Below are 26536 nucleotides of genomic sequence, written 5' to 3'. Positions count from 1 at the left end.
ATAACTTTGAGATCACTCTTGTTTTCTACCGGGTTTCACATCAAATTAGTGCTCCAGTGCTCAAAATGGCACAAGTCCCGCCATTGAAAAATGAACAGCTCTTCTCAATCCTGCAAAAAAAGAGAGGATTGAGCATGTGCGATTTCTCAGCTCCCAATCAAAATTGGCAGGAGCAACTCCCCTCGCCATTTCTGTTTCCGGATTAGCCAAAGTGCAAATTCTCTTGGTATCTTGGTTCTAAACCAAGTTTAGGACTTGGCCTTCCTTTGGATCGAGAGAGGCGCCACTCCAGGGGTGCCCTGAATCCTGCCCCCAAATAGGTTGACAAAATGGACCAGCTGCACGGAAGCCAAGATACCAATCGGCTTGAGGGCTTACGTTCTTTCACAGGTGCAAAGATTGACCCTTTTGCCATAATAAGGGTGCCCCATTTATATTTAGCAAGCTCTGAGTCACCAAGGGTGCACCCAAAGGCCCTTCAGGCAAAACGTCGCCAGCGTTGGTCTCATTTTCCCCTCTTTGGCAAAAATAGCAATAGCAGTAGCACTTAGGATTTATATATACCGCTTCACAGTGTTTTACAGCCCTCTCTTAAGCAGTTTACAGAGTCAGCCTGTTGCCTCCAAGAATCTTGGTCCTCATTTTACCCACCTCGGAAGGATGGAAGGCTGAGTCAACCTTGAGCTGGTTAGGACCGAACTCCTGGCTGTAAGCAGGGTCAGACTGCAGTATAGCATTCTAACCACTGCACGCTATGGAAGGAAGGAAGGAAGGAAGGAAGGAAGGAAGGAAGGAAGGAAGGAAGGAAGGAAGGAAGGAAGGAAGGAAGGAAGGAAGGAAGGGCAATAGCACTTAGACTTATATACCGTTTCACAGCCCTCTCTAAGCGGTTTGCAGAGTCAGCCTGTTGCCCCCAACAACCTGGGTCCTCATTTTACCGACCTCGGAAGGATGGAAGGTCCTTAAGCGTGTACAAAATGCCCACAAAATGTGTCAAATAAAACAGGAAGTTCTAGGAAACAGATTAGCTGCAAGGTAAAATAAAGCTGTCATTAATGCTTGAATGAAAACGCCAAAAGAAGAGCATGTCAAAGCAGGTTTTGTTAAAAAAACAAATAAGGCACCTATCACCATTTATTTCATTCTCAGCATAAATATCTACATATATATTTCCACAATAAGAAAGCAAAACACAGTTACATGTGCGTATATTTACAGGAATAATACTATGCCAAAAAAACAAAACAGTAAAGCGAGGTTAAGACACAATTTAGTTTTTGGTGGCCTCTGGATTGTTTATAAAAATTCTTAACAGCTGGACATTTTGGGTTCAGACCTTAGAGGGAAGTATGGAACCCACCCCATTAAAGTCTGCAGGACTTCAGTGCAACTAACCACCACTAAACAGAGATCTCTGCAAACCATGTCAACTCTTGGAGTCAGCCCTTCCAACAAAATCAGGGTTTAAGACGAATGGCTTAAAAAGATAATCGCAAAGACCTTTATTCGTTATAGTTCCTCAGCTGGCTAGCAACAAGAAAAGTTAAGAGCTGAATGCACTTTAGACCAAGTTGTAACACCATCCCAATTTTACTCCACTAGTAAGTCAGCCCCTTTTCCTTTCGTATTCCAACTTAGGTGAACTAAGAAAGAAAATTCAACTTGAAGGCGACTTCGTTCCCCATTATTAGACTTCTGTGTGTGCAACCTAAAAATTCATTTTCAACAGCTGCCTTGCTAACTTTATGGAGAGCTGCAGAAGCAACTTTGCAAACTCAGGCTGCCCAAATCGCACATATAAACCTGTTTCACGCAAAACAGATCTTCTCCAGTTCTTTGGCTGAAGGGGTTCAAAGATGCAAGCAAGGCCATTCTCAAGGGCAGCTTAAAATAAGGTGCAAACTGCTCCCCTCCCACAGGCTTTTGAGTGTTTTTAGAAAGAAAAATCTGAAATTAAAACAGACACGCACAAAACAAAATAGCTTAATAAACTTCACAGTGTATTATCTTTAAGGCAAGGAAGGCTTGGTTCACACATGACACTAAAGTTGGGTTTAGTGTTAGCTTTGCAGGGAAGCAGGAAGATGGCGGAGCTGAGAATTGGGATCCTGCACACTCTTTGAAGGATTATAGGATTCAAGTCAAGGTTAATTTCATTTTATGAGACAATGGGCTAATTGTGAACTTCAGTGGACAAGATGGTTTCAAACTAAGATTAGTCAATTTCAAGTTGTGTCAATTTCAAGCCATGAGCTAATTTGCTACTTGATTTAACTGAGCAGAGTTTACTTTAAATTAGGGCCACTGGCTCAAATGTAATGCCAAATTACATTCTGTATACAAAAAAAAATACAACATTTTTGCTCAGCCAGAAGACAATTGAGTGTGAAGACTGAATCCTAGCCCTGACTTTGCCCCAGCTTTATGTGTGAACCAGGTCAGTCTGGGATAACAAGTAAACTAACATTTCCCAAAAAACAGTTTGCAGTTTCGCTTCTAGAAAAGGAGGCACTTAATATTTCCACCCTGTGGTCTTGAAGCGATTAAAACGTTGAAAACATTTTGTTTGCCGATATGCAGCAGTTTTAAGATGATTTAAAAACGCACGACAACTGGAGAGAGGAGAAAGCCATTTTATGTCCCAATCCCAACCATGTTTGCTTAAAAATAAAGCGCAATTAATTCTCATGAAACATACCTCTGAAACATAGTGTTTACAGCTACAGTCAATGGCAAATATGGCTGCTTTAATTTCAAACAAGACAAATTTCAAGATCTCTACTTCTGGGAGATGAAACTACACATCTCCAACTGGTAACACTGATGTACTGGACGTTTGCAACCCATCATATATATTTGCATGTATTGTAAATTAAAGCAGCCTTTAAATGAGTCCACATCAGAGGTGTTCCAGCTTCCTTCATGTTTGTTTCAGGTCTGCAGATATCAAAGCGTTAAGAGTCCTACAAGACATCTACTAATTTTGCCATCTTGGAAAACAGAAAATCCTTGTTTTGGCAAGAAAAGGCATCTTGATGAGAACTTGGCTGCCCTGTGGAAGAGATTCCGGAGAGTCCCAACCTCCGAACAAAGGCTAGGAGAAGTGTGCAGCTAGGATAACTCCAAGGATAACAATCAAGACAGTGACACAAATTAGCATGAACATCAGTTTCTGCAAAGAGAGGGGAAACTAGGATTAGCGCATCCCCAAATAGTGACGCACAGATGTATAAAAACCAAGAGGTGAGATGTGAATTAATGGAATAACAGAGTTGGAAGGCACCTTGGAGGTCTTCTAGTCTGACCCCCTGCTCAGGCAGAAAACCCTATTCCATTTCAGACAAGTGGTTGTCCAATTTCTTCTTAAAAACTTCCAGTGTTGGAGCACTCACAACTTCTGGAGGCAAGTCGTTCCACTGATTAATTGTTCTCACTGTCAGGAAATTTCTCCTTAGTTCTAGGTTGCTTCTCTCCTTGATTAGTTTCCATCCGTTGCTTCTTGTCCTGCCCTCAGGTGCTTTGGAGAATAGCTTGACTCCCTCTTCTTTGGGGCAAACTCTGAGATACTGGAAGACTGCTATCATGTCACCCCTGGTCCTTCCCTTCATTGAACTAGACATCCCCAATTCAAGCAACCGTTCCTTATATGTTTTGGCCTCCAGTCCCCTAATCGTCTTTGTTGCTTTTCTCCGCACTGTTTCCATTTTAGCATTTTCATCATAACAATACTGAGGCAAGCAATTTCAAGCAAGGAGGAATGGGGTAGCCAACTGATCTAGAGAGTCAACTTCTCCCCAAAAGATCTGCTGAAATCGATCTAACATGCTTAGATCAGGAGGGGATTACAGCCTGTGATCTTAATCCTCAACTTCCCTTCATCCCACCCTCTTCTATAAACTGATGAAAAACTATCTGTAAAATCCCAAGCTTCCATCTTCCTACTAGCCTCCCCCACCCAAAAAAAAAAAAAACGGGCCCCAGGGAAGCAGAGCAAAATAAACTGGATTTTAACCCCAAGAAATATCGGAATGCAAACCAAAATACTTAGAGCAATTAGCCACTGGAGTTCTAAGACCCCGTGCAAAATCTGCTTTTTTGCTCTCAGAGCAAAGGCTGGGAAGAAGGCAAGCGTACATACAACATTGCAGCAAGAATACAGATTACAGGTTGAGAAAAAAGGTTAACAGGTGAGGCCAGCTAGTCATAATTAGTACTTACTAGAGGTAGCAGAGACAGTTGCTCACGGGCAGTTATCTAAGCATCATGGCACCCCAACAGCCAAGCCAATTATGAGAGCCAGTAGAGCTAAGAGCACCAGCACAATAATGACAATAATCCATTTTTTCTGCCAAAGGAAAACAAGGTAATTCTCTTGGTTAAGGGTTTTTTTTTAGTTCTAAATGGAAATTGAATCAGTTGTCAAGAGGCAGAGAGGAACTTGGATACAGCAGCTGGGCCCCAAAATTAGTAAGCATTCCTTGACTCACAACCATTTGTTTGTTGTTCAACATTACAACAGCACTGGGGGGGGGGGAGAAAAGAGAAACTTACAACCTGTCCTTGAACTTAGGACCATTGCCGCATCCCCACGTTCACCTGATCAAAAGTTGGGCGCTTGGCAACCGGCGTCTTTATTTAAGATAACTGCATCGTCCCGGGCTCCTATGATCACTATCTGTGACTTTCCCAGCTGGCTTCCAACAAGGGAAGTCAATAGGGGAAGCTGGATTCGCTTAACGACTGCACAATTCACTTAATAACTGTAAGATAAAGGTAAAGGTTCCCCCACACATGCGTGCTAGTCATTTCCAACTCTAGGGGCCGGTGCTCATCTCCATTTCAAAGCCGAAGAGCCAGCGCTTGTCCGAGGACGTCTCCATGGTCATGTGGCCGGCATGACTAGATGCCAAAGGCGCACGGAACGCCGTTACCTTCCCACCGTAGTGGTCCCTATTTTTCTACTTGCAATTTTACGTGCTTTCAAACTGGTAGGTTGGCAGAAGCTGGGACGAGTAACAGGCGCTCACTCTGTTACGCGGCACTCGGGATTCGACCCGCCAAACTGCCAACCTTCTGATCAACAAGCTCAGCGTCCTAACCCACTGAGCCACCGCGTCCCTTTTTAATAACTGTATGGATTTGCTAAATAAGTGGGGCCGAAAGGGCATCAAATCAGGCAGGGCTCCACGTCTTAACAACTGCCATGCTTAGCAATTCTGATTCCCATTTTGGTTGTAAGTCCAGGACTCTCGGTAACCCTGGAAGGACTGTGGCACACTGCGTGGTTCGCCAGACAACACACAACATAAAAAAAAAACCTCCGGAAACAACGGATCAAGGTTTGCCCACGGAAGACTTACTCTACGCGCTTTACTTTGGTATTTGACAGCCTTCTTGGTCTCCTCCTTGGCGTGTTCTACATAATCCACTGCGTTCATCACATTCTTTTCGATGCTGTTGACCATGTCGCCCTTCGAGGGGGGAAAAGCCAGAAACACACAACAACAAAGAGCAGGATTTGGCAATTAATGTCACCAAAGAAGGAGAATATTTGCAGCTCAGGGTTGAAACGAGGGTTCCTTGGTGCTCTCTTGAGCTTGATTGTTTTCTTGCAGACGTTTCATCACCCCAACTAGGTAACATCATCAATGCTAACACTAATCGGCTCGTATTAGCACTGATGATGTTACCTAGTTAGGGTAATGAAAAGTCTGCAAGGAAACAAGCAAATTCAGAGAGCACCAAGGACCCCTCATTAATGTCACCTTCTGGAGTCCTTTCAACAACAAGAGAATTGAGATGACGCCCATTCAGATCAAGTCAAGGAGGGGATGATTACATGAGGATGACCAACGGTTATGATGGCATTCACAGAAACAAAGATGGAAATGTTAGGCTGGCTTTATTTTCTCATTCGAATGGTGGACGTTTTAACTGGGGAATACCAGGAAATCACATCAACAAGCAAAACGAGAGTAAAAAAACACAGAAAGCTGGATTACAAAGATGAAATTTATTTTATTTTGTAGAGCCTGTTCAGGACAGACATTCTAATAGGGAGTGGAAGGCCACACATCTTCAAAAGTTATAGGAGCCTTGGTGGAGCAGTGGGCTAATGCCTCCTTAAGTAACACCAGCTGCCTGCAATGAGTGCAGGTTCGCATCCCACCAGGCTCAAGGTTGACTCAGCCTTCCATCCTTCCGAGGTAGGTAAAATGAGGACCCAGATTGTTGGGGGCAACAGGCTGACTCTGTAAACTGCTTAAGAGAGGGCTGTAAAGCACTGTGAAGCGGTGTATAAATCTAAGTGCTATCACTATCTATCATCTATGTATATCATTCATCTATCATCTATGTCTGTCTGTCTGTCTGTCTGTCTATCTATCTATCTATCTATCTATCTATCTATCATCTATCATCATATGGCTATTATCTATCCATATCTATCTATCTTGGTGGAACAGTGGGCTAATGCCTCCTTAAGTAACACCAGCTGCCTGCAATTAGTGCAGGTTCGAGTCCCACCAGGCTCAAGGTTGACTCAGCCTTCCATCCTTCCGAGGTAGGTAAAATGAGGACCCAGATTGTTGGGGGCAATTAAGCTGACTTTGTAATAATGCCGCTTGGGTGGTGTATGAAAGCCCTAATAAGCAGGCATATACATAGAATGAAGGCTACTGCTAAGCTTGTAAGCCGCCCTGAGTCTTCGGAGAAGGGGGGGATATAAATGGAATTAAAATAAAATAAAATTTAAAAAAAGTTGCCAAGGGTGGGGGAAAAAACCCCAAAAACGGTCTACATCAAACTTGCAATGTCACGTGACGTTGCGCAACGTATCGGGAGTTTTGCCATTGCCGGCAATGGGGTGGGCGCGGCTTCCGGATGACGCATCCGGCCCACGGGCCAGCAGTTTGACATCCCTGGTCTACATAGATCCCCAATATCTTGATGAGAACAGCAGGAACTACATTGAAGCCCAGTCAGCCAACAGTCCTGAAATCTACCTCTATTAAAATGCTGGTGTATGCCATTAATGTGGGTTTGATGAAGCAATTTGGTGAATGGCATGGGAAAAGATGAACATATTACAAAACACGAGTTTACCTGGCTTGTTCTATCCATCAGCAGACATAATCAGCAGCAGTAAACAGCAAAACGTTTAAAAAGCTCATTACAACATTCACTTCTGTGCCTTTTTCAAGAAAGGAACTTAAAAGTGTCAGCTCGTGAAAATTCAGAGAGCAGGGTGACAAGTTATGAAAACTCATTTCATCCTGTGGTAAGGATGAAAAACATTCATAAGCACACGGGATAATTTAGGTAATGTTTGAAGGAAAGCTTTCCGGGAAAAGAGAATTCGAAACTAATCTTTAACACCCACATAACGGTTTTCCAAGAAATAGTCATAGCCACGAGCACCCAGAAAATACTATTTAGAATTTTTATCCGATTTACTGCCCCCTAATGCATATGAAAGGGGGGGGGGGAAACATCCAAAGAAGAAAGGTGACACTCATTTTCCTGACTGGCTGGATTTTCATGGAAACTCCTCTCAAATAATTGCATAATAATCGCTCTTAGCATTATACAAAGACCTACCTGCCCCAGGAAACATCGTTTAGTTACTTGGCTTTTATACCTCTAACTATCAAAGTCTCTTGGTAGTTTATATTGAAAACATGACATGGGCATTACCCAATAAACAGAACCAAAATAAAAACTAAACCCACCCAATAATTAACAAGAACAGGTGTTTTTTTTAAAAAATGCTTTAGCAAAACCAGGAAATGAAGCAAACCAATTGCACTCACTGTCTTTGATTTCTAGATACCCCCCACTCTTACCCTGATAAGCCACATATAATAACTATTTTTTTCCATATTCAGTTATGAGAGAAAGGACGACTCAACTGCGGGCAAATCAGATGGATGGATGGATGGGTTGGTGGGTGGATGGGTATAGACAGAGAGAGATGAGACAGAGAAATAAAATATAGATGTATAGATAGACAGGACTCAACTGAGGGCAAATCAGATGGATGGATGGATGGACGGATGGACAGACAGAGATACAGATATACACACACACAGATGAGAGAGAGATCAGATATAGATATATAGATATAGATAGATAGGACTGTGGGAAAATCAGATAGATGGATAAATGGATAGATAGATGATAGATAGATAGATAGATAGATAGACAGACAGACAGACAAACACAGAGATGAGACAGATATCAGATATAGATATAAAGATATAGATAGACAGGACTCAACTGTGGGCAAATCAGATAGATGGATAGATGAATGGATGGATAGATATAGACACGCATACAGACAGATATGAGATAGAAGATCAGATATATAGATATATAAACAGAGATAGACAGATGGACTCAGCGTGGGGAAATCAGATAGATAGAGATAGAAAGAGAGAGATGAGACAGAGATGAGATAGAGATAGAAATATAGACAGAAGGACTCAACTGCAGGCAATGGATGGATGGATGGATGGATAGGTAGGTAGGTAGATAGGTATGGATGGAGATTGATGGATTGATGGAGAGACAGACAGATAAGATTGTAGGTAGAATTGGCTTGCACCAATGTTTCACAAATAACAGGTGTCATAAATGTGATGTGCACACCGTGTACATGATTCAAGGTCTTTTACTAAAATTACCAGCTATTATTGTTTCCTACTGAATACACAACAGGGAACAGTGCCAAACCAGTATATTCTATTTTATATGTGATCTCCATAGCTACTAAGCTGGTAGATAGAACTGGGATTCTACCCTCTTAGAAGGCCATTTCCTGCGTGGCGTGGCCGTTTTTAATAACAAGAGTTATTATTATTCCAGCACTCTCCCCCCTACAAAGTACCATCCACATTATACCACGGGATTTACAGACTGACCTGAACCTCCACGAGCATCGCCATGTCCATAAACATTTCGTGCAACTCCTGTATGCTCGATTCCAGTTTTATAATATCTTTATGACGTGACTCAATCTCATCAACGGCTGCTCTGGTCAGCTTGGTGTCCAAAATTATCTTTGCAGAGGAAGGAACAGACATGAAATAAGTACACTTATTGATTTTTGTTTGATAGAACAGAATTTGTGGATCTTTGGATTTTAATTCGATTGCCTTGCATTGCTCAAAGGTCCTTTAGACCAGGGTTCCCCAACTCCTGGTCCGTGGATCAGTACCGGGCCGCAGCATGCCAGCAACCGGTCCGCACAAACAAGGAAAGCCGTGGGATGCAGGCACCACACAAAACCACACCCCCTCCGGTCCACGGAAAAACCTCTCTCCACGTAACCGGTCCCTGGTGCCCAAAAGGTTGAGGTCCTCTGCTTTAGACCCAAAAGATAAAATCTATGCTGAAGCCAGCAAATGCAGATTTGAAATACGTACGTCTGAAGTGAAAATGGACAGATTGCCACTTTCCAACATGTCTTCCAGTTCTTCGTCTGTGGTGGTTTTTCCAGCTAGAGAAAAATGACAAGAGATTGTGTTCTTGCAAGATAGGTCAACATCCCCCTTTCCCTTGCATTATGTTTTTTGCTAGAATGTCTTTTTAAGATCAGGCAGGTTCTTCAGAGTAGGAAAAAATTAGCAAGGAAGGATCACTCACTGATTTCCAACTGGCGCCGTATCTGGTCTTTCGTGCGTTCCCGGAAGATGGTTTGAGTTCCATTATACATCGTCATAACATCCACAAACTTCCGGGTCAACACTGAATGCTGGAAAGGGGGATGTGCCAAGGGATTTTGCACAAGTTAGTTTGAGAATTCTCCTTTATAGTGAAGGCCTTTATAGACATTACTAAAACTGATTGTCAGATGCAGGTTTGCAAATGTTTATTGAAAGGAGACATCTAATGGGTAGAAGGAATGACCTTGAGGAACAGAACAGAACAGAATAATAGAATGGAGTGGAGTGGAGTGGAGTGGAGTGGAGTGGAATGGAATGGAATGGAATAGAATAGAATAGAATAGAATAGAATAGAATAGAATAGAATAGAATAGAATAGAATAGAATAGAATAGAATAGAATAGAATAACTTTATTGTCACTTTAAATGTACACTAACTGGCATACATTAAAATGAAATTTTGTTGTATACAGCTCTCAAAGTGCCATCACCTCCAATATACACTACATAAATATGACCCCCCAAAAATTGCATATACCCACACATATTCTATGCCACAGAGAAACAACACAGTCTAATTCGGATGTATACATGAACATGGCGAGAAAAATGAATCTTGCCAGTTTACCAGACAGATGGGATATAGGGAACAAAGCTGTTACAGAATCTAGTAGTTTTGCTATAAATACTTCTAAATCTCCTCCCAGAGGGGAGCAACAGAAACAGGCCATGAAGTGGGGGTGTGGGGTCTCTAACAATGCTTTGAGCTCTAAGCACATATAAGTGCTTGTAAGCAACATCCTGAATAATGGGAAGCAAGCTTGCTATAATCTTCTCAGCTGTTCCTTACCACTCTCTGTATGGACCTTCTATCTCAGGCTCTGCTACCACTGAACCAGACAGGGATGCAGTTTGTTAAATATTCTCAATCATGTCTTTGTTAAAAGTGGCCAGGACAGAAGACAGAACAGAACAGAAGAAAGGACAGGATAGGAAAAAAGCCAGTACCAAAACAACAGTTGGATGAAAAAACATTCAGTCCAGGGCAGAAACATAATCTGAGAAAGTGTCTTGCACGTGACCCCTGCTTCTTCATGAAGATAAAGGGAGGGAAGGGAAGAAGAACATCCAACCTGCAAAATCCTGTTACTATAACTTTACATCAGGCCCCAAATCCAAGATGCAGGTTTGCAAATGTTGCAAACAAGTTGATGTTTCCAAATCTATAGTGTTGTGCCAAATTAAAGCACTCCAACTATCTACATCATGCACCCACTATTAGGGAGTGTTTGTCTTCACCCTCTTTCTCTAACACATAATATCCAGGGTGAGTTGCCGCTAACTCTTCCTGGGAATCCAGGCAACATGCCATCAGTGTGTTTATTTTGTGTCTGTCTATCTGTCTGCTTGCCTACCTATCTCATTTATATGCCTTTCAGTACCCACTCTAGTTTTTAATCTTCCCCATAACAATAGGTCACACTAAGAATGAGGGCCTACAGCCAACAAGGCTTCTTGTTTAGACGATTCAGCAAGTCAGTTGATTGCTTTTTAACAAGAGCCTAGACACCCTTTTCAACTGGACACTGTGGAAGAGGAGGAAACAAAAATGTCTTACAATGCCCTTCCTCACAGGAAGATAAGCAAATACACAGCTTGCAATTCTTTTCTGCATCCTTCTCTTTGAAACCAGGCCAAACAAAAGGCAGGTCACGAGTTTCCTTTCTAAACAATGCCCTTTCCCCCCGCCTAGGTCTCCCTCAGCTTCGATGGTGGTTTGCCAAGACTGACTTTCCTTTGCTACATTTACCTGTGATTTTCGTATCCGGACATCTGCTGAAGTTCGGTTAATGTTCTCATCTCGAGCTAAACTTTGTTCCATGGCTGTGAAATGGACAAAACCATTTCAGAGATGATAGTCATTACCTTTCATTCATTCATTCATACATATATGCATGCATACATACATAAATATAAAATATGAGCCAGCCGTGTGCACAGCAGCCAAAAGAGCTAATACATTCCTGGGTTGTACAGAATCAAGATCACACAAAGTATTAGTACCGCTTTATAAAACCCTAGTGAGACCACACCTGGAATACTGCAGCCAATTTTGGTCACCATATCACAAAAAAGATGATAAGAGTTTGGAAAAAAAATCAGAGAAGAGCAACTAAGATGATCAAAGGCCTGGAGACTAAAACATACAAAGAACGGCTACAGGACTTGGAGCAGTGTGCCAGTATCTGAGGGGCTACCACAAAGAAGAGGGGGCCAGTTTGTTCACCAAAGCACCAGAGGGAAGGACGAGAAACAATGGTTGGAAACTGATCAAGGAGAGAAGCAACCTGGAATTAAGGAGAAACTTCCTGACAGTGAGGACAGTTAACTAGTGGAACAACTTGCCTCCAGAAATCGTGGGCGCCCCATCACTGGAGGTTTTTAAGAAGAGGCTGGATGGTCACTTGTCTGAAATGGTATAGGTCCTCCTGCCTGAGCACAGGGCTGGACTAGAAGACCTCCAAGGTCTATTCTATTCTATTCTATTCTATTCTATCCTAATTCATCTTTCCTACTACCTTCTCCTATTGGTGTATTAAAATGAAATGCTAGGTACACAGAACAAGACTTTTTCCCAACTCCTTTACCATTAGCAACCATAGAAGCCCCCATCTTTTCTTCCATTATAGCAGGGGTCTTCAAACTCGGCTCTTTTATGACCTGTGGACTTCAACTCCCAGAATTCCTCAGTCAGGCATGCTGGCTGAGGAATTCTGGGAGTTGAAGTCCACAAGTCATAAAAGGGCTGAGTTTGAAGACCCCTGCATTATAGCCAAGAAAATATCTTCATGACGTGTAAGGTACGTTTTACATCTCTGTGTGTTCCTGTTCTCCCCTCATCTTGCAATGATGTGTGTTCACACAATGGAATGCAGGAAAGACCTTGGAAGACTGGATGGAGAGATTGTCCAAGGAAATGGTCAGATAAAAGACTGCATAGCCCACAGCTGGACAATAGGTAGGGCATTAAGCTCAGAAGGGACCCTCCCAAGTTTTCTCTGGCTGTAAAGGTGGAGGGGAGAGGAAAGAATCATACTTTCAGACTTGAAAGCTTGATGTCAACATTGTAGAGTAAACCAGATAGGAATCACAGGCTAATTCTACTTTATTGTAAAACTACGTTGACAGAATCTTGCAGGTCTGAAAGTTGAAGTCCACCCATCTTAAAAGTTGCCAAGGTTGAGAAACACTGCATTAGATTAAATATAAAAGCAAATACATTTTAGGTATCTTTTTAGGGGGCAGAGTCTAGATAACTTGCCTGGGCTTAGAGGATAAGCAGGGTTGGTCCTGGTTAATAATGGGATGGGAGAGTGCTGGCCATAGCACAGCTAGACTATCATTTTTTTTAAAAAAATCCAGAATATAACAACTATGCTGTTGGCAAGAAGGATGTCTATATGAAGTCACCAGGAGCACACACATACTTGAAAATTTACATTTTTGGTAAACGGTGAACTTATCCTCCAAATCAGTCACTCAATTACACATAAATTCACTGATAGTCTCACATTAATAAGGACAACTAAGACTTTTCCAACTTTCACGCGGTACAAACGCATACAATGCGGTCCACGGAATAATCTACACACAACTGTAGCAAAGATCTTTTTTTCTGGCACCTTCATAAAAAATTCTATACAGTGTATGTTTCACTGCTTCCGAGTTTTTATTTTACTCACAGGGTATACTTACACTTCAATTTAGCACGGACTATGTTTGCTGTTTTTCTGATTTCTTTGTTCAGTTCTTCGAGTTCTTCCTTGGTTTCTTTAATGAAAGGAGAAATGGGAACTCAGCACGGTAGATAATGCTCTCCAAACAAACATTACACATGTGGATGTCCACCTCCTACCAAAGACACAATGATGTTCCCATACAGGATCCTGGAATTAGGGACTCTCTGAACTAGGATGGTCAACATCAGGAGTCAAGAGTCTACACAAGAATCTGGTCAACTGATGCTAGGTAAGTCAATGGAATTCAAGAGGTGTTAGACCAATTGTGGGAACGTATCAACTCTAGGCTGATGGCTCTCTTGACTCCTCCCTCTGTCTGTCCTTCCCCTATACATGTCACCCAAGCTCTTAGCAGGCTGCTTTTCATGGGTGAAGAACAAACGATGACCCTGCCTAGTAAAAGGCACCCAAATCTTGTCCCATGTCTCACATTCAGTTCTGATCTCATTTTCCTTCTGCTGTTGAAAGACAAGGATTCCGAAGTTCTAAAGTTGCACCCCGATCCACAAATTAACTTTGGACGCTGCCTCTGTAAACTGCTCGAAATCCTACATGGATTTCATAATAGTCTTCTGGAGCTCTCGACACCAAAAGGACAAATCAGAGAAAGGATCTCCACCCACCAGCTCTTGCAACTCACAAAAACCTGTTTCCTTTTTCCTGTCCAAAATAATTCAGCTCTATCTCCCAGCACTCTTCAACTAGAGTTCACAAGAAGCATCCTCTATACTCCAGCCCCAATGATCAGCTGACCAAAAGCAAGAATTTACAGGCAAGGCTCTCTCTTAAGTATTACATATCTTGAAGCAGCACTGCAATATTTTTTTTAATTCTTTGATTAATATTAGAGAGCCAGTTCAGTCAAGTGGTTAAGGCAACCAGGCTAGAAAACAGGAGAGCATGAGTTCTAGTCTTGCCTTAGGCACAGAAGCCAACTGGGTGATTTTGGATCAATCACCAGGAGACAGTGAGTTCTAGTCCATCTTAGGCACAAAAGCTGGGTGGGTGGCTTTGGGCCAATCACCAAGGATGTTGTGAGTTCTAGTCCTGCCTTAGGCACGAAAGCCAGCTGGGTGACCTTGGGCCAGTCCCTCTCTCTCAGCCGAACTCACCTCACAGGGTTGTTGTTAGGGGGAAAATAAGGGGAGGAAGGCATGTTGGATACTTTCACCACCTTGAGTTATTTGTAAAAATGATAAAGGGGGGGGGGAAATACAAATAAACAGATAAATAAAATATTCCCAATATCGTAGATCCCTCTGGTGAGCCACTAATGAATCCAGCAGCACAGATTCCCAGTGTTGACTTTCCCCTCTGTTCTTAGGGCAAATATATAAAGAGAAAATATTTCAACTTGTGATCCCTACACACTCCTTCAAAATTTTCAAGGGCTTTATATGTGGTAATTATGATTTCAATTTACTATACAGGAGAACGACAGCAATGCTCTTACACTTAAAAAACCCACAAACATCCATTTTAACGTTGAAACTGGGTTGTTGGTTTGTTTGTTTTTTTTAAATAAAACTATGTTTGTTCCTTCACAACCCTCAGTCAAACAGCCGTACCAAGCACGGCTGGCATGGCTCTGGAGACCTCTGTATACTGTATTTAGCTCATTCTATACATGAATCTAAGAGCAGAGTGCTAAAATTAGCCCACAATTATGAGTGCTAGAGAAAACAAGTGGATTTTTAAAGACTGCTAATAGGACGCAGTCTTGGTATACCGATTTTAAATTCCTCCTAACGTGAGGAAGAATATTTTGTTGGAAGTAAGATTTAGGGATTTTAATGGAACATTATCCTTCCATTCCATACTTATTTATTTATTTATTCGGTTTATATACCGCCCTACTCCCAAAGGACTCAGGGCGGTTTACAAGGCAAAATTTAAAAACAATACAATATAAAATTTAAATAAAATTAAGTCTAGCCGCAAAAATTAAAATCACAATTTAAAAACATTAAACCCCTCAGTCCAGACCAGATAGCTCAAAGAGCCAGGTTTAGAAATAGTTCACAAAAATAGTTGATTTTGGGGGGATTGAGTCTTTGGCCATATACTCATCAGAGACCCCCCAAAATATATAGGAAAGCCTCAGTTTAATAGCCCAATTAAGAGACTGGGTGTTGCTTACTCCCAATTGTCTGTTGAATGCACAGTATGTTATCCATGGTCATTTTATGTCTCTGATAAGTGATTTGATGTCAGACAACACAAATTTCATCTGTTGACTTTGATGCCTGTTGCATCATGATCTGCTAAATTGTGGTTTTGCTGCTTTTCCAATCATTCTTTGCTGGGGTTTTTTTTGGGGGGGGTTTGCCAATGGGAATACCCTCTGGATGCTCTGAATATTGTATGAATAGTCAGGTAGCAGGAGTAGGAACTGCCAAGAAATAAACAGGACTACAAAGCCAATAGAACTGAGCCCCAGCAGCAAAATAAATATATTGTCTACAGTAAAATTATGACATTAAAATTATGAATTCTTTTTTTTAGATGCTAGCTCTAATAGTTGCTAAAAGCCACTCACTTTGACTTTCCATGCAACCTAGAGGTTTTTAAGACATGTTTTTTTTTTAAAAAAAATAAAAAATGGAAGTTTTTAAGAGGAGATTGGACAGCCATTTGTCTGGAACGGTTTAGGGGTCTCCTACTTGAGCAGGGGGTTGGACTAGAAGACCTCTGAGGTCCCTACCAACTCTGTCATTCTGTAATTCTGCAGCCTCAGTGGCCAGACTTTAAAAAGGCACAGAGATGGAAAAAACTTACTGTCTTTTGGATGCGTGGCCGAGAGGATAACGCTGTGTTTCTTCCTCACTTCTTCTACAACATCTGAGATTTTGGAGATATACTTCCTAACTTCCTCGACCTTGGGAAGAGCAGGAAAAGGCATCAACAGGAAGCAGGTTTATTAAATCATTGACGGTGGCATCCAAGCAGACTCAATCCATCCATCAACAATAAACACAGATAATCTCTCGACTTGCGACGGTTCGCTTAGCGACCGTCCAAAGTTACAACGGCGCTGGAAAAAGCGACTTGGGATCATTTTGCACACTTATGACCATCACAGCATCCCCACGGGCCACCTGATCAAAATTTCAGATGCCTGGTAACTGGCTCCTCTTTTATGACGGTTTGCAGGGCCTCGGGGTCACGTGATCCCCTTTCGCTAAGCAAAGCAGCCGGGGAAGCCCGATTTCACTTCACATCCATGTGACTAACCTAACAACTGCAGCGATTCACTTTGCAGCTGTGGCAAGAAAGGTCAAGAAACGGGGCAAAACTCATTGAACCAATGTCTGGTTTAACAACAGAAAATGTGGGGTTGAAGGACTACCCACAATAAACAAGATCCTGTTATTAAGGTGGAGAAAGGTTTGGTTGCAACCCGAACGTGTCACAGACCGGAGCCGTTTTGTTGAGTAGATAAACATTGGGGACCGTCCCTAAAGCATGGGAAGCCGCGTGTGACCCTTGTTTGGCACCCACAAGGGATTACAAAACTCAGGGGAATCCTGCCGAACACAACAGAGTTTAGTTTCTGCTGCTTGGGAGTCTGTAGTTCTTTTAGTCTCTGGGCAAAGCCACTATTTTTCCTGTTTCCTTGAGAAAAGTTGCATGCTCTGAAACAACCAAATATTTTGGAGGCCAACTAGACCTGGGGTCCCCAACCCCCAACCCCCGGCCCGTGGACCAGTACTGGGCTGCAGCATGCCAGCAAACGGTCCGCACAAACAGGGAAAGCCCCATCCGTATAATGTAAGCAGCATACAAACTATGCACTCTCTGGTCCGTGGAAAAACTTCTCTCCATTGAACTGGTCCCTGGTGCCCAAAAGGTTGGGGGCCTCTGAGATAGATAGATAGATAGATAGATAGATAGATAGATAGATAGATAGATAGATAGATAGATATGATATGGATGATTAATGATAGGTGATATGGATAGACAGATATGGATAGACAGAAATTGATGGATTTATAATAGAGCTGGATGAATAGATAGAGAATGGAGATAGATAGGTAGAGATAGATGATGGATAGACAGACAGACATGTGACAGAGATTGATGGATGTATAAAAGATGTGGATGAATAGATAGAGAATGGAGATAGGTAGAGATAGATGATGGATAGACAGACAGACATGTGACAGAGATTGATGGATGTATAAAAGATGTGGATGAATGGATAGAGATATATAGAGATAGATGATAGTATAGATCAGGGGTCGCTAACCCCTGGTCCGTGGACCAGTACCGGGCCACGGCATGCCAGCAACCAGTCCGCACAAACAAGCAAAGCTCCATCCATGGGATGCAGGCAGCACACAAAACCACGCACTCTCCGGGCTGTGGGAAAACCTCTCTCCACGGAACCGGTCCCTGGTGCCCAAAAGGAGTAGGCATTAAATTGCAGGTAGTCCTGCAAATTCCATTTAATGACCGTTCAAAGATACAATGGCCCTGGAAAAGGCAACTTAGGACTGTTTTTCACACAGCCATCGCCGCACTCCCCCCCCACGGTCACATGATCAAAATTCAGACGCCTGTCAACTGACTCATATTTATGACGGTTGCAGGGCCCCAGGGTCACGTGATCCCCTTTTGTGAGCTTTTGACAAGCGAAGTCCATGGGGAAGCCAGATTGACTTGGCAACTGGGTCACTAACTTAACATCCCTTTACAACAAGCCGGGCAAGAAAGGTTGTAAAATGGGGGGAGAGCCCACTTGTCTTGCTTAGCAACAAAAATCTGGGGCTCAATTGTGGTCAGAGGTTGAGGATTACCTGCATTAAGAAAGTTGCTTCCAGCATAAATTTTTACCTGTAGGAAAAAGTCTTCCATATAATGGTCACTTTCGACGACAACTGTTGCTTCTCCATCTTCGTTCTGAGTGCGCTAAAAAAACAGAAATATTTCACTGTGCGAGTAAAGCCTTTTCAAAAGCTACAAGTACAGATTAGACGTGAAACCTGGCACAAAAACAGCGACTGTCAGAGGGACCTTGGAGTCCTAGTGGGCGATCACTTGGCTATGAGCCAGCCGTGTGCAGCTGCCGCCAAAAAAGCTAATACAATCCTGGGTTGCATAAACAGAGGCACAGAATCAAGATCACGCAAAGTATTATTACTGCTTTATAAAACCCTAGTGAGACCATACCTGGAATACTGCAGCCAATTTTGGTCACCATATTACAAAAAAGATGTTGAGACCTTGAAAAAAAAAAGTTCAGAGAAGAGCAACTAAAATGATCAAAGGCCTGGAGACTAAAACATGTGAAGAACAGTTGCAGAAATTGGGTATAGCCAGTCTAGAGAAAAGAAGGACCTGGGGGTAACATGATAGCAGTGCTCCAGTGTTTGAGGGGCTGCCACAAAGAAGACAGAGGTCAACTTAATTCCAAAGCCCTTGAAGGCAGGACAAGAAACAATGGATGGAAATTATCAAAGAGAGAAACAACCTGGAATTAAGAAGAAGCTTAACAGTGAGTACAATTAACCAGGGGAACTGCTTGCCTCCAGAAGTTGTAGGTGCTTAATCACTGGAAGTTTTTAAGAAGGGACTGGACAACCATTTGTCTGAAATGGTAGGGTCTTCTGTTTGAGCAGGGGGTTGGACTAGAAGATCTCCCAAGGTCCCTTTCAGCTCTATTCTGATTAATGATTTGTGGTTATGGCTTGTAACACAAGGTAGCCTAGTAAAGAACGGAAGCTCAGCTCAACCCAAACTTTTTTCCTTTGCACTGGTAGCTTGTTTCCCTAATAAAATTACCGTATAATTGATGCCTTTTCCTGCCGTTTAAAGATTGGTGACAAAAATGTCATTCATGGGTTTGCTGCCCTTTGCATCTTCTCATTCTTATGACTCATTCATAAGACAAAGGAGAAGCTTTTCAAGCCAGGAACAGACACACAACGGAAATATTTGTGCACCAAAAACTTTCCTATGTGATCCTTGGAGAATAAATTATGCTTTTTCTCCCACCAATTATTGAAATCTTTCCTAGCTATTTAGCTAAAAGTTCAACCTGACGCATGCCTTCTGGGAGATAAAACTCGCTAAAAGCAGCGGGATGCTTTCACAATTACACACCTTTGGGGTCTGTTCAACCTTTTTTCAGGATTTCACCCTGAGCTGGTCACGTTTGCTTTTGAAGAACATCAATTATAAGAAAAAGCTGCTCTAAACCCCAACAAGTCGTCCCATCTTTCTCTATGATCCAAGAAAGTGAATCTGAGATTATATGTAGTAGAGCCTTGGTGGAGCAGTGGGCTAATGCCTCCTTAAGTAACACCAGCTGCCTGCAATGAGTGCAGGTTCGCGTCCCACCAGGCTCAAGGTTGACTCAGCCTTCCATCCTTCCCAGGTAGGTAAAATGAGGACCCAGATTGTTGGGGGCAATTAAGCTGACTTTGTAATAATGCCGCTTGGGGGGGGGGGGCGAAAGCCCTAATAAGCAGGCATATACATAGAATGAAGGCTATTGCTAAGCACATTGGTTTGTGCTTAAATTGTAAGCCGCCCTGAGTCTTCGGAGAAGGGCGGGATATAAATGGGATTAAAATAAATAAAATAAAATAAATATGTGGAGATAGAAGACCTCCAAGGTCCCTTCTGGCTCTATTCTAATTGTAATTCTGTCTTACTCTACATTCTGTTCTATTCTATTCTTACTCTACAATTCTATTCTATTCTGTTCTATTCTTACTCTACATTCTATTCTATTCTTACTCTACAATTCTATTATGTTCTATTCTTACTCTACATTCTATTCTATTCTTACTCTACAATTCTATTCTGTTCTATTCTTTAATTCTATTCTATTCTAACTCTACATTCTATTCTATTCTAACTCTACATTCTATTCTATTCTAACTCTACATTCTATTCTATTCTTACTCTACAATTCTATTCTATTCTATTCTTACTCTACATTCTATTCTATTCTATTTTTACTCTACAATTCTATTCTATTCTTACTCTACAATTCTATTCTGTTCTATTCTTACTCTACAATTCTATTCTATTCTGTTCTACATTCTATTCTATTCTATTCTTACTCTACAATTCTATTCTATTCTGTTCTATTCTTACTCTACATTCTATTCTATTCTTACTCTACATTCTATTCTATTCTATTCTTACTCTACATTCTATTCTATTCTTACTCTACAATTCTATTCTATTCTATTCTTACTCTACATTCTATTCTATTCTTACTCTACAATTCTATTCTGTTCTATTCTTACTCTACATTCTATTCTATTCTATTCTTACTCTACAATTCTATTCTGTTCTATTCTTACTCTACATTTTATTCTATTCTTACTCTACAATTCTATTCTATTCTATTCTTACTCTACATTCTATTCTATTCTTACTCTACAATTCTATTCTATTCTATTCTATTCTTACTCTACATTTTATTCTATTCTATTCTACATTCTATTCTATTCTATTCTTACTCTACAATTCTATTCTATTCTTACTCTACATTCTATTCTTATTCTACATTCTGTTCTTACTCTACATTCTATTTTATTCTATTCTTACTCTACATTCTATTTTATTCTATTCTTACTCTACGTTCTATTATATTCTATTTCTATATTCTATTCTATATTCTATCCTATCCTATTCTGGTCATTGTTATCCCAAAAGTGCTTTGTCAAAAGGCAGGTGGACTTTATTTTCCCTTGAACACATTTTGTTTCTCTTCCAAGAAGCTTCTTCAGTTCTTACTGACGTCTTCCAAGAAAAAACACAGAAAGTTTTCTTATTTTTCTTAGATATGTTCTTTTAAAACAAATGTGGCCGGCTGGCAGTGGAATTCTAAACCTCGAATGAAGCCCAGGGTGTGTAATTGTGGAATCAAGTATAATAACCAGTTTTTCTTGTGTTTGAAGCTACTGAGGTTAAGCAAAAGGCTCTTCAGTCCTAACACCTTCCTTTTCCTTCTAATCTAAAGCTTCTTTGTTGCCGCAGGAAGAGATAAGAATGAGAGGAAGGAAAAACATATCACAAGTGCACAGACACACTCAAATTGTGATACCAAAAAAAAAAAAGTCAGAGGAATACTGATGGTATTGTTCTTGCAAATCACCTTGGACAGCACAAAACGAAAGCAACGTAAACATTCTGACAAAACAGTTCCACTGCAAGCCGCTTATGACGCAAAAAAAAAGTTAAAATAATAATTTTAAAATTATGATTTCTGGCTATCTTTCTTGATAGCCCACACTTCTGCAGAGGAGAATTTTTGTGCTTACATAAAAGTTAAAAAGTTGAGGTTTCATGTTATTTATCTTGTTTTACTACACCAAAATAAGGGACGCGGTGTGGCTCAGTGGGTTAGGACGCTGAGCCTGTCGATCGGAAGGTCGGCAGTTTGGCGGGTCGAATCCCGAGTGCCGCGTAGCAGAGTGAGCGCCTGTTACTCGTCCCAGCTTCTGCCAACCTAGCAGTTCGAAAGCACGTAAAAATGCAAGTAGAAAAATAGGGACCACTACGGTGGGAAGGTAACAGCGTTCCGTGCGCCTTTGGCGTCTAGTCATGCCGGCCACATGACCACGGAGACGTCCTCGGACAAGCGCCGGCTCTTTGGCTTTGAAACGGAGATGAGCACCGGCCCCTAGAGTCGGAAACGACTAGCACGCATGTGTGGGGGAACCTTTACCTTTACTACACCAAAAGGAGTTGCAAGTGAGTCCCTTTCCCCCCCCTTTTCCCTCTATCCTACACTTTTCTCTTTTTTCTCCCCCCCCTTTACCTTTCTTTTTCTTTATATATTTGGATAAAAAGCCGTGGTGGTGCAGTGGTTAGAATGCGGTACTGCAGGCTAATTCTGCCAACTCCCAGCAGTTCAATTGCCACCGGCTCAAGGTCGACCCTGCCTTCCATATTTCCGAAGTCGGTAAAATGAGGACTCAGGTTGTTGGGGGCAAAATGCTGACTCTGTACACTGCTTAGAGAGGTCCGTAAAGCACGGTGAAGCGGTATATAAGTCTAAGTGCTAGTGCTCCTTTCCTTCCCTTCCTACACAGTGGCTAGAATGCAGCATTCTAGGCTAACTCACTGCCCTCAGCCAGCAGTTCGATCCTGACGGGCTCAAGGTTGACTCAGCTTTCCATCCTTCCAAGGTCAGTAAAATGTAGACCCAGATGGTCGGGGGGGGGGCAATAGGTTGACTGTGTAAACCGCTTAGAGAGGGCTGTAAAGCACTGTGAAGTGGTATATAAGTCCAAAGGCTATTACAAGTGCTATTTTATGTCTTGATAAAATTTCGTTGTGGGAATCTTTTTGTTGTCCTCATTTTTTTAAATTGAGAAACGTTTTCTCATTACAATTGTTTGGGGTCATTACTGCTTTGGAAAAGAAAAAAAGTATTATTTAATTTATATGCACAGCCCTACCTCAGGACACTTTGAAATGCACTACAGCTCTGGAAATGCAGAGCTGAGCTTCCCTTCCTTTCTAGGAAAACAAATTAAGATGACAAACTGGGATCGGGTTAAACCAGCCAGAAATTTATCTCAAACAGACACCCTCTGGCAGACCAAATCCTTCAAACAGTTAGGTGGATTACTTATGGCGGCAACCTCTGAATTAATCACACAGTGCTGTTAATATCAATGAGGATGGCACTGCCACAAAAATTGCCACACTGCTCTTAAGAAACATGGGGAATTCGTGAAAATCCTCAAAAAGCCCATTACACAGAAACGTGGCTGTATCACGTATAGATGCAGGCATTCAGATCTATACACAAATGTACAATACAAATAGTCCTCGACTTACAACAATTCATTTAGTGACCGTTCAAAGTTACAATGGCACTGAATGAACGTATGACCATTTTTCACACTTATGACCATTGCAGCATCCCAGTGATCACGTAATCAAAATTCGGACACTTGGAAACTTTATGACGGTTGCAGTGTCCCCGGATCATGTGATCCTCCTTTTGGGACCTTCTGACAAGCACAGTCAATGGGGAAGCCAGATTCATTTACTCAATTAACAGCTGCAGTGGCAAGAAAGGTCGTAAAGTGGGGCAAAATTTACCTAACAGTGTCTTGCTTAGCTGCAGAAATTTTGGGCTCAATTGTCGTCGTAAGTTGAGGACTATCCATATATACCTGCCTCTGTGTGGAAGCTACAGCTTCAGCTTCAAATAAATATTCTTTAAAAGGCACAAGCTCTCCTTCTCTTGGAGTGAACTCCAAGAGGGTAAGAAGATTGAAATTGCAATTCAAATATTAATTAGAAATATGGACATATTAAATGCAGGGACAGACCAATATCTGCACACTATTGATGCAAGATGCTTTCTTTAAAATAACACACACACACTGGTGCCCAAACTCTTATCAACATCCGAACTTTTAAAACTGCTAATTTCTTCCAAGTTGTTGGTTTACCCTGATTCTTTGTATCTTCCCCGCCAGTAGCAAAACAGAATGCAATGTTTTCAAAACACCCGGTTCATTTGACACAAAACTTTTTGCTGAAAAGGTTGCCTGCAACCATGACACAAATACTTGCATTTTATTAGGCAACTTTGCTTTGCCCCGTTTTAACATAAAACAAAGGAAGGCTCTTCCATTCCCAGCAGAAAACGAATGCTTTTAAAAAAAAATACTTCATGTCAAAAATTTAGGTTCTTTTTAGGAAAAGGGTTAACGAGAAGGGAAGATGATTGCCAGAACTTAACCAGCATCCCTAATCCATGCCCGTAGAAAAGGCACCTCTAGCAACATTCCTCAACCTGGGAATGTTTGCTTTGCCCAGCTGTTTTGTTTTGTTTTTAACCAGAGGCTGCTCTGAGCTGGCTGCCCTACCGGTGACGAACGCCTTTGGGAGATAAATGCAAAAAAAAAAATGCAGAAAGCTTCACTGGAACAAAAACACACCTGGCAAAGATCAGGTAAAGCCACACAGGGATGGGGATGGTCGGCATATAAACTGAACTTTTTAATAATTTTTAATTTTTGTATCTTGTTTTTATGTATTGCCCTGTTCACCGCCCTGAGTCCTTCGGGAGAAGGGCGGTATACAAATTAAATTAATAATAATAATAATAATAATAATAATAATAATAATAATAATAATAATAATAATGTATAAATAAAACAAAAGGCGATGGGAGCGTAGAAAGAGGCTTTTTTTTCTAAAGGTGTGCGACTACCACGCCCATCGTCCTGTCTTCTCCATCCTCTGGGAGCCGTCGCCCGTCTCCTTTGCAACGGGCGCCAGGTTGCAGCAGGAGGCAAGCGAGCGGCGCTCCCGGACCGGGGATGCTGCCGCGCATCCGTTAATTGGTCTCTCCCCCTCCCCCCCGGAGAGGGGCTGTTCTTGCCCAGGGGTCACCCTCCCTCCGCCGCCGCCGCCTCCTCAGCCTCTCACCGATGCCAGCTCGGCCAGACGGTCTCTCATCCTGGCGGGGCTCTTCCAGCCGGTTCTCCCCGGGCGTTTCTGCCGCTCTTTGCCCACCGCAAGCGGCTCCCCGTTCCGGGAGGCTCCAGCGGCGGCTCAACACGGCCGCCGCCTCCTCCTCACTGGCTGATGCCAGGGCAACCACTGCCCCGGCCGCCGCCCACTGCGCAGGCGCAGGCGTCGCCTCCCCGTTATAAAGCCGAAGAACCCAGCGGGGTCGAGGACCGACGGAGGGGTGTGGCCGCTTACAAAGGAAGGGCGGAGCTATGCAAATGTAGAGTGTGGTCCAAGCGAAGAGGGAGGTCGTATTAAGATTCTTGGTGGAATATCACTGAGGGACAGGAGAGGGGGTGTGGCCGCTTACAAAGGGAGGGCGGAGCTATGCAAATATAGAGTGTGGTCCAAGCGAAGAGGGAGGTCGTATTAAGATTCTTGGTGGAATATCACTGAGGGACAGGAGAGGGGGTGCGGCCGCTTGCAAAGGAAGGGCGGAGCTATGCAAATATAGAGTGTGGTCCAAGCGAAGAGGGAGCTCGTATTAAGATTTTTGCTGGAATATCACTGAGGGACCAAGCGAGGGGGTGTGGCGTTATAGAAAGGGCGGAGCTATGCAAATATATCTAGTCCAGGCCGAGAGAGACAGTGGCTGGGGACCACATTAAAATCCTTATTAAAATATTAAGAGATGCTTTTTTTAAAAAAAATGAACATTTCAAATTTAAAAACATTTAATGCCCGTTGTATTGGGTTTTTTTAGCTTTTCTATTTAATTCTTCTAATTTTAATCATACTGCAGGACTTTTTACTATGTTTTATCAGGTTGTAACACATCCAAAGTGGCTGTATCAATGAGATAGGTGACGTAAAAAAATTAATAAATAAAAATACTCATGTTATGACCTAGGTGTGTGATTTTTTTTGAGCATCTCCCCACCGTTTGCATATTCAACATATATTGGGGTTGATTTATTCATTTAGCAAAACCAAACGAATGGTTCCTGCTGCTGTCAGTCAAAGTACCTTTCAATCAATGTTTCTCTTCTCATTTCTAGTAAATAAAGAGATGCAGTGAGAAAAAAAATAATAAAAAATACATTTGAAAGTTGCTGTTTTTGGAACTGCATCCTTTTTGCAGAAAGAACAAAAATGAATCAAGTACAGGCCGTCCCCGACTTACAACCACAATGCAGCCCAAAGTTTCCATTGCTAAGTGAGAGGTTTACTAAGTGAGTTTTACCCCATTTTACAACCTTCCTTGCACAGCTGTTAAGTGAATCACTGCAGTTGTTAAATTAGTAACATGGTTGTTAAGTGAATCTGGCTTTCCCCATTGACTTTGGTCACTAAATGAACCATTGTAAGTTGAGGACTCCCTGTAACATGATTGATGCCTTGCCAGAGCAGAAAATATTTCAGAGGCTTTCAGAGGTGATGGAATTAAAGGTAATGCGAATTTCTTTTCTGGCCTTTAGAGGCCAGAAACAAACATTTAAACTGAGGGGATGATCAGATTAGCTTTGTCTTCGGCCAACCACTTGGGATCCATTCACCATCGCAATCGCCCCATGAATGGGGAATAAGCATCCCCCAAGTTCATCAGGCATCTGTTCCCCAACTTTGCAA

The 26536-nt window shown here is 42.0% G+C and overlaps 1 protein-coding gene across 3 annotated transcripts; it reads right to left on the bottom strand.

The window, feature by feature from the left end:
* Window positions 1-1121: 1121 nt before the first annotated feature.
* STX2 (syntaxin 2) lies at window positions 1122-25103 on the bottom strand. Of its 3 annotated transcripts, none has more exons than XM_083373300.1 (11): window positions 24884-25103; window positions 18302-18376; window positions 16244-16343; window positions 13422-13496; window positions 11476-11549; window positions 9646-9754; window positions 9426-9499; window positions 8922-9059; window positions 5361-5471; window positions 4219-4345; window positions 1122-3172 (listed from the first exon to the last, which is right to left on the bottom strand). In XM_083373300.1, the coding sequence occupies exons 1-10, from the start codon at window positions 24911-24913 to the stop codon at window positions 4262-4264; spliced, it is 870 nt and encodes a 289-aa protein (XP_083229426.1). In that variant the 5' UTR covers window positions 24914-25103; the 3' UTR covers window positions 1122-3172; window positions 4219-4261. The 3 variants fall into 3 exon arrangements, with proteins under 3 accessions (XP_083229426.1, XP_083229428.1, XP_083229427.1); XM_083373302.1 differs by having other exon boundaries at window positions 18302-18367; window positions 24884-25060; XM_083373301.1 differs by lacking the exon at window positions 4219-4345.
* Between the last annotated feature and the right edge of the window lie 1433 nt (window positions 25104-26536).

This window comes from Vipera ursinii (genome assembly GCF_947247035.1).
Source record: "Vipera ursinii genome assembly, chromosome: 14".
Classification (NCBI taxonomy): domain Eukaryota; kingdom Metazoa; phylum Chordata; class Lepidosauria; order Squamata; family Viperidae; genus Vipera; species Vipera ursinii.
This window is presented reverse-complemented; position numbering and strand designations above follow the sequence as displayed.

Bases quoted from the DNA above. Each gene is read 5' to 3' on its own strand.
- STX2 (XM_083373300.1), bottom strand. From the start codon at position 24,913: ATGAGAGACCGTCTGGCCGAGCTGGCATCG. The intron at 13,497-16,243 runs GTAAGTTTTTTC...CTTTCATTAAAG, and splicing joins GGCCACGCATCCAAAAGACA to AAACCAAGGAAGAACTCGAA. The intron at 9,755-11,475 runs GTAAATGTAGCA...CCCCCTTTCCAG, and splicing joins TCCGGATACGAAAATCACAG to CATTCAGTGTTGACCCGGAA.